This window comes from Pteropus vampyrus, unplaced genomic scaffold (genome assembly GCF_000151845.1).
Source record: "Pteropus vampyrus isolate Shadow unplaced genomic scaffold, Pvam_2.0 Scaffold80, whole genome shotgun sequence".
In the NCBI taxonomy this organism is placed as follows: Eukaryota; Metazoa; Chordata; class Mammalia; order Chiroptera; family Pteropodidae; genus Pteropus; species Pteropus vampyrus.
Window position 1 is genome coordinate 6,769,351 of NW_011888861.1, and position 8,904 is coordinate 6,778,254.

General features: G+C 40.8%; 1 protein-coding gene across 8 annotated transcripts in view; it reads right to left on the reverse strand.

Moving 5' to 3' along the window:
• PHACTR1 (phosphatase and actin regulator 1) overlaps nt 1-8,904 on the reverse strand; it is a 525,402-nt gene that overhangs the window by 245,094 nt on the left and 271,404 nt on the right. The window contains exon 1 of one of the 8 annotated variants that reach the window (XM_011362889.2): nt 7,873-8,337. The exons of 6 other annotated variants lie outside the window; for them this stretch is intronic. In XM_011362889.2, coding sequence (XP_011361191.2) covers nt 7,873-8,122 — 250 coding nt within the window. In that variant the 5' untranslated portion in view covers nt 8,123-8,337. Of the gene's footprint in view, nt 1-7,872; nt 8,338-8,904 lie in introns of those variants that run through there. One more of the 8 variants, XM_023532265.1, reaches the window with a different exon arrangement.

The following is an 8,904-nucleotide window of genomic DNA, read 5'->3' on the forward strand; positions in this document are numbered from 1 at the left end:
AAATCTGCTAAGATAGTAGAACTTAAATGTTCTCTCACACATACACAAAAAAGGTAAATATTAGAAATGATGGATCTGTTAATTAACTAGATGGGGGAATTCCCTTCACAATGATAGGTAGATCAAATCACCACAATGCATACTCCATATATCTTACAATCTATTATTTTGTCAATTATGTCTCAACAAAGCTGAAATCGAAAAGCAAAAACAATAAATAAATAGAAAATAAAAATTTTAAGCTACTTGAAACAACCCTCCAGGGAATCTTGTATCCCATCATAGATTCATCATGGAGCAAGTCCCAATTCTTTAGCATAGTATCTAAGGTCCTTCAAGATTAACCTCTACCCATTTCTCCAGGCTCCATTTTCATCATTCCCAAGCCTATATGTTCTACCCTGGTCATATCAAACTGCTGTCCTTGTAGTCACTTTAATAAATGGATACATATTTATTAAACAGATCAGTGGTTAATAAATTAATGTGTATATTCACATTTAAACCCATTTTTAAGTGTCTAATAGCTGTGCACTGTTCTAGGCACTGAAATCATAGCAGCAAAGTGGAGAGACAAGAGAGACCCTTGCCTTGCATAGTTTACATTTGATGCCCTCCTCGGGGCCTGCTATTCTTTCTCTGCACCTGCTCTTGGTCTTCCAGCTCTTTTCCTCAGGCATCTTTGACAACCCAATCCTGTTCTCCCATCACAGTTTAGCTCAGGTACATCCTCCCACATGACCTTCCTGACCTTCTTTATCAAGGACACCTGTGTGTCCTCAGCATCTTGAGCCTTCTGTACAGTAGTCCCTCCTTATCCATGGGAAATACATTCCAAGACTACCAAACCCTACATACACTATCTTTTTCCTAGACATACATACCTATGATAAAGTTTAATTTATAAATTAGGCACAGTAAGAGATTAACAATAATAATAAAGTAGGACACAATTATAATATACTGTAATAAAAGTTGTGTGAATGCGGTCTGTGTTTGTCTGTCTGTCTCTTTCTCTCTCTCTGATAACTGATCTAATAACCAAGACAGCTACTAAGTAACTAACAGGAGGGGAGCATACACAGCGTGGATACACTGTACAAAAGGATGACTTACATCTCAGGGGGATGGAGCAGGAGGGAATGAGATTTCATCATGCTACTCAGAATGGCATGCAATTTAAAACGTATGAATTATTTCTGAATTTTCCATTTAATATCTTTGGAACGTGGTTGACCATGGGTAATTGAAACCACAGATAAGGAAGGACTACCTCACTAGATTGCACGTTTCTCTAAGGACAGGAACTCATCCTTTATCTATCTATTTCCACATCAAGTTCACTATAGCATTGATGCTTGTTATGTGAATAAATGAATGACCATGTTCTATCCTTTCTCAGGCCTTGGACATAGAAATGGTACCAATGTAAAAGCAACCATCACACTATTTCTTTCATGTGGTCTACTGCTAATATTCTGGTTAAGTTTTCCCCAGGCAGAAAACCTCTACTATCCATTTCTTCTTTTCCAATCCAACCACTGGATTCTTGTTTAGCTCCTGGTTCTCTTACCCAGAGCTTTGTAAGTTTTGCCTCTTTGGCCTTTTCTTTTCTTCCTTATCAAGCTTCGGGTTGAAAGAAAGTGCATTCTTTCTGTCCCTCACTTTCTGGCCTTCAACAGGTTCCCCTTCATCTCATTGCTTTCACCACAAATGTCTACTTGACATTGATCTTGGAGCCATCAAAGGTAAGTCCTAATTAACTCTTCATGTCCTCTCCTTTTAGATACATCTCACAACTTTAAACTCTTGCTGGAGTCCAAAAAGTTTAATGTTTTATATATATATATTATATAATAAATATATATATTTTTTCCATTAATCTTTTTAATGTGCTTTAGACATATAGATATATTTTAAGCTATAGATTTTATAAATATTTTTAATATTTCTTCTCCTAAACTAAGTGAATATTTATAGATATTGTCTGTAAAATGTCAGAAAAGATATTAAAACAGAAGGAGAAATTATTACTAAAATTACATAGGATTTCAAAGTTAGTGAGGCAAACTCACTCTGAATTGCTGGTGCTTGAAAGTGTTACTGGGCTTTTGTATGGGTCTGTAACAGAATAGAAGAATCCTGGTCTTTTGACACTTACTGTTAAAGGTCTTAAAACATTATTTTTTGGGCTGTGGCATCCAAGCCCTTTCTCTTGCCTGGTGCCTGCCTAGGTACTACCAGCAACACCATCACAAAAACCCACTCAAGTCTGCTTCAACATAATACAGGAATGGAGGGATGGGGGTGATGAATCTATAGGAGTTCATTACCCTATTCTGTCTACTTTTGTATATGTCCCCAATTTTCAATAATAAGTGTGTGTGTGTGTGTGTGTGTGTGTGTGTGTGTGTGTGTGTGTGTGTGTCTTTTAAGATAAATTGATCATGCCACCTCTGCTTTAAAACTCCTGTGCTACCTTCAGTGCTCACTGGATGAAATCTGAACTTTAATAAATTGTCCCAGGATTTTCCTGACCTCTGTCTTGCCCAAAATGGGACCAAACATTCTCTCTACTCTTTGTCTCTAAAACAATACCTTTCTTTCTAAAACACTTAAAACTTCTGTGTATGTATTTGTCTAATTGTCTATTTCCCTGTACTACAGTATAAGGTCTTTGAGAGCAAAGACCATACTAGCTTATTGATTTTTGTATTCCTAGTGCTTAACATGGCATATAAAAAATGCTTCACAAATATATTGCTGGAAAAAAGGATGAATTATATATGTTTCCAGACTAACTCATGTCATTTTCTCTCATGTTTCACAAATTCTACCTGCTGAACTCCTCGTTCCCAAACAAGCCATGCTTTTACAGTTCAAATCGTCTGTGTATGGTTTTTCCCTTACCGAAATGCCCTTCCCTCTTTATCTGGGAAAACTCTTTCATCAGGTCCTAATCCAAATATCACCTCCCCTGGAAAGCCCTCCTGCCTTATTCACACTGTTAACAGTTTCCTTCAATAGTTTAGCAGTTCCTGTTACTCTCACTAAAATTCAAACTCTTCAAAGGCAACGACTCTGCACACATAAGCTGCCAATTTTACAAACAAAGGTAAGACTCAATCAACGGTTCAGTTGTTTGAGTACACGATGATTTAATAAAATCGTGCACAACGTCCTTAGAATCTCCCTGCTGTGTACACCCCTTCCTAATACCCCACTAAGCCCTTCTTCGCTTCTGTTCTCTACAGTCTGAGCAAGTGCCTTTCTTTTCAGGGTTCTACAGAATTTCTATACCCTGCCCAAGTTCAAGCTTTGAGTAGGTTCTCCTGATCTTAAGAAAGCAGTTTCCTGCCTCTATCTTTGCTTCTGGCCAAGTCCTCCATACCCATCCATTTGACACTGAGTCCTGCCCATCAGGCCCATGTCAATAAAAGTCTTCAGTAACTGCTTCCTTTGGCTATATACCTTTGCTCTTCCTCACCAAGAAACAACTGGATCTCACCTTATCTATTTTTTTTGACTACTCAACTGATCAAAAAACGCTTAGTCGTAAATGTAGATATATGAGTCTTTTTACATAGAATGTACTAGCCATAATCGTTAAAATTTTAAAACAACAAAAAATACATTTGACACATGCAATGTTGAAGGGGCTCTTCTCCAGGCTCACTTTTACTTCACTTGCCTTACTAAAAATATATATTTTAACTGTTAAATATAGAGCAGAATTGGGTGCTTTCACCTTGAATCCAATCCAAGAAAGTTTAACTATAGAAGGGACCAAGCAGGGAGGAAAATCCTAAGACAAAATTGGTCTTGGCAATAACAATACAAATGATAGTAATCACAGCTAATATTTCTCCAGCACTTCTTCTTCCCAGGCTAAGTGCTTTGTACCCATGATCTCATTTAATCTTCACAACTCCATGCAGTACATAATGCAGTGGTGTCCTAAAGTCACTCAGCAAGTGGACAAGCTATTATTTGAAAACAGGCAGTGAGGCTCCAGAATCTAGCTCTGGGCCGCTACTAGAAACTGCTTCCTTGATCAAGGGACAGCTTCTGTGAGCAGCCATGACACCAAATGGTGGTTGGATCTTGGAGGATTGCCCACCTAATCTTTATGCACCTCAATTTTCTTACCTGCAAAATGAGAGATTTGACCCACAGAAACTCATAAGGCATTCTCTTCTAAAAGGCTGTCCTGCTGATAAACTGTTCAGTCAGAGTAACAGAGAAGTATTACGACAAATTGTTCTTTCAAAAGTTGGAATTCATTAGAAAACATATTAAATATTTCTAACCCCTAAAATGAAATTTGGAAATACATTTAGTGGGTCAATAGATTAGTAAATTTGTATATAAATATTTGAAGAACAGAAATCATATTTAGTTAAATGAAGTCAACATTGAAATATTGATGAATCACATATAAAACAGCACTGAGTAGCAACTGCAATCAATGTCTTGTTTCTAAATTTATTTATCATTTGATCACTTTTTAAGTATGCCAGTATAAGACCTCAAAACATTTCTAAAAACTGTTTTAAAACTGTTAAAATGTTTTATTTCTATTAAAATTACATCTTAATATGTAATTATTAATGATGCTATAATTTCTATGTTAATTTGTCACCATTAATAGACTCAAAGGTTTTTAAATGGCAATAGAAAATATGTATGAAATTACATGCAGAAATATCTTAACTTCTAGAATAGATTTCTCCCTTAAGTTGATTTTTATCTATTTGTAAATTAAATCATATTCTCCTATTGATGTCCAATATAAGCTTAGTGATGATTTAGCTATGTCTCCTGTAGCTATACAATGTACATAACTTCTAATCTACCTAGCTAAAAATTTCTCTCCTTCTACTCCTACCAATGTTAGTCTCTCAATCTGTAAGTAAGGCAGATTAAAAAAATTAAACGTACTAGGAAATTCTACAATTCATTTTAACTCCATGTTCTAATAAATCTGGGTTATCAAGACTGCACATGTATAGAACACACACGCACATACACACAATTTTCTATATTCAGAGTAGGCGCCATTTAAAAAAAATCAACTTGATGGCATGATAGAAAGCACCTTGGTTTTGAAGACAGATCAGTTCTAGCCTGTACCTTCTCTGTAGCTTTTAGCGCTCAAGTATTGTATAAGCTTGTTTCCTCATTTGAAAATGGCTTCAGTATTGAACCAAAACAGTAAAGATAAAGGAAACACAAACTATCTTTGGCCATTAATGGTGAACTGTATTCTAAGATATTTTTAAAATAGAAAATTACTTAAAGTAAGGTCAGCAAAGCATCTTTAATACTAGTCAATACCAGGATTTTTTTTTTTTTTAATACTCAAGTAAAAAAGCAATGGCTAAAATGTAATTTCACTTCTTATATCTGCCCTAACAGTCAGATATATTTTTTTCTTTTAAAGTTTATTCTATATCAGCTAAATACTTTTAGTTATAGGTTGTCTTTAAACTGAAAGTTATTACCATATGCTTTAAATATGTTTAAAATAATTGCCACTTTATATACAAAGACATTAAGAATGAGAGGAACTTTGTTAATTTTACCTATGTAAAATTTCAAGTGAGGGCTTTCCTGCTGGACAAAGAATTTTCACTAGTTGCAATTTGATGGCCTCTTCGGTGCCAAATGAAGAGCCAAATGCATTTATGGTGCTAGACACAATGCAGGTATGCCCCATCACAAGAAACATGCTTTTCTATGGTGCCCTACCAAACCTGTTTACATTACTACACTCCTTATTACATTTCTTTAAAAATAGTAGGCTCTCCTGATATACAGAAAAGATGACTTAAATTGAAAACAGCTTCTAGAGAACTTATCTAACAGCATCCACTCATGACAAACTATCATACAAGGTCAGTTCTAGCAGGAAGTGAAATTTATTTGAACTTCCTTTCCTTTTACAGTGGGCAGCACTGCTTTGGGCTCTGATACAAAAGCAGAAGGGTTAAACTCCTGACCTCATTCTATTTCAGTGACTAAATGAGTATACTACACATTAGGAAGGCAGGATTCACAGTGTGGGGTTAGGCAAAAAATTAGGAACCACAACATGAGGCCTCCCCTATAAGAACCCTTTGAAATTAAATACTTTAGTAATATCAGATGATATCTGAACATCCATAGGTATGGTATGTTCTGGAGTATTGGAGATTATACAAATGATGCATATTGCAAGCAGAAATATGTGCTAAAACATATGCCTACCTCCACTGACAGCGTACACCAATATGTTTACCAGTGATCGTGTTCGTAATTAAATATGTAAGCACATGTCCATGAGTGTAGACATAGACCCTTATTGTAGCAACATCCAGAGATTCCAATTTAAATAAACTCCTAAGGTTGTGGAAGCAGCCCATTTGGGAAACAATTCAGTCAACAGAGTGATTCATTTAATAAATATTTTAGCCTGCATCTCATGCGCTATTACATTATACAGTGAATGTCTAGCTTTGGACCATTCCATTAATCCATTTATATTCCATAGGTGTCATCAGCTTATACCGTAACCAAAGGACAAAACACACGTCAGTAAGTGTGTGCTTCTCATAAATGGATATCCTCCCTAAACCTAACAGGAGCCGCCTTGGTGTGTTTCATGTAAGCCTGCCTTCCTCCAGTAAGGCCACAGTTTTTTTCTTAGATGGCTAGTGCTATCCTACACAGCCTCTCAAGCAACTTAATAAAAAAAAAAAAAAAAAGTATAATTATACTAGCAGGACGCTAATTTTGAAAAGACATTAGCCAAGCAACAGCCACTTCATTACTCTGCACTTCAGAGGCCAACAATGAACGCGAGGGATCCTAAGTGTTATTTGTTCTTCCAAAGGGAATAAGCGAAGCCGCCTGGCTGATGGAAAAATCTGCCTGCCCTAGCAGGTGCGAGCGTCATGCGAGGCGATGAGCTGCGGGCTGGCCAGTAGCTAATGCCTTCTCTGCAAAATCTGCTTCCTAAAACTTTTCCGCGACCTTCCGTGGCTCTCCTGAATCTTCTCGGTGAACTGCTTCGGATCCGCCCGGAGGCTCCTACGAACTGCACCGCCACACAGGCGCGTCCACATCTGCAGAGTCTTCTGCCTGGTCCGCGAGGAACTGTCCTTCTTTCCTGGCTCCTTCTGCCCAGAGTCTCTGGCGGTGCAGCACCCTTTCACCGCCTCATTTCAGATCGGATTGGGGGCAGTTCTTCGGCTTGGACACCCTCGGAAGAACCTGCTGCATGTCCCCTTCCCCGCCTCCCACATTTTGACCTTTAGGCATCATTCCAAGAGGGGCCAGCCGCCGCACTCCAAAAATCAAGCTATGCTATATTCCAAACAGCCATCATTCGACAACTCTACAAGTCCCCAGGACGCTGGGCGCTGTAGCCAAGGCTAAACCACCTCTCCAAAGTGAACCCACCCGAAGCCCATATCTGTAACGCAGCCCAGCAAAGGCTATATCTTATCATAACGCAAGGATGGGAGAAGAGCTAAGAAGCCCAGAAAGCTAAGAAAGCAGGCGCAATAATCTTTTTAAAGCTAATAATGTTGCCCGTGACAAAGATCAGAAAACCCCACCTTCCCAAGAGAAAATGTCAGAGTTGCCCCTTTAATCGTTTCAAACCTCTCATTTTGGTGTATATGGTATGAGCACGGTCGCAGTCGGGGTTTGGCTCTGGGCAGCACTCTGCAAAGTGCCCGGCGGGCGGGTGTCACGCCTGGGTAGAGGGCTGACATTCCCGCAGTTCTCTAGGCAGCAGACGCCCGCGGTGCCCGCAAACTGGGGACCAGAGGAGCCACCTCCCCGCCTCCCTCTCTCACCGCCTCCCCGACGGGCCCCGGCACTCACCGTCCCGGGCGTCCTCCCCCCTACTGCAGTTGCTGCAAATGTGTTTGATCTCCTTGCCCAGTTGACAATGGATCACAAAGGACACGTTGTTGTTGTTGGGGGCGGGTTCCTTCAGGGGCTTCATCCTCAGCAAATAAAAAGCTTTCTTTTTGGGTCTCTGGGCGCTCGCGCCTGGCACCGCGCCTTCCCTGCAGCGCGACGAGCGGAGCGCAAACCTCCTCGGCTCCGCCGCGCGCGTAGGCTCCGCCATCCTGCCCCTGGACGCCCCCGGCCGGGCGCTGCTCCGGCCCCCGCGCGTTGCTACTCGCGCCCCGCCGCCTGGCCAGCATGCCCCCGCCCCGCCCCGCACCCGCGTCTCTACAGCAACGCGACCAAGACAGGGCGGGTCAGAGGAAGGCGCCGAAGGGTCTTGACCTCGCTGACCTCGCTGCCCAAGCTAACACGTATCCCGCGGCTGAAGGAGGGTCTCCTGAAGGCATTCCGCGGTCCTACCTGAGCTACTCCACTCCCACCTCTCTAGTGCCTCACGTGCACATCCTCCCCTGACAGCCCCACCCCTCCGTAAATCTCAGCACCAGCAATGGGAGCCTGCAGGTTTTGCAGCTACCTTCACTCTCTCTGGAGCTCCAAGACAGAACGCCAGCCTCCCCCTCCTCCTTACTTCCAGCCTCACGCTGCCTAGTGAAAGCAGGACGTACCACACCGAAGGCAGCAGCGCTGGGAGCCCTCGGGGCGCAAATGCCTCTCTTGGGCAAAACAAATGACAATTCTATGGTGGGTCCAACCCACAGCCCTTGACTTTCAGTGAAGCCTACAATGTGCTACAACATAATTGATGTTTTCACCCTCAATAGAAATTCCCTAACATGAAGAGGGGCTATCGCCAGTGTCGCTGAAACTTTGAGTAAAAAGGAACAGAAATGACTGCTTTCATCAACACTTAGAAACAACAGCTTGCAACTTTGGGATCCCAGCTAATCTAGCTGAAGATTCATTCCCCAGCTGTTTTAGCACAGTGAATAAGGCTTAGCA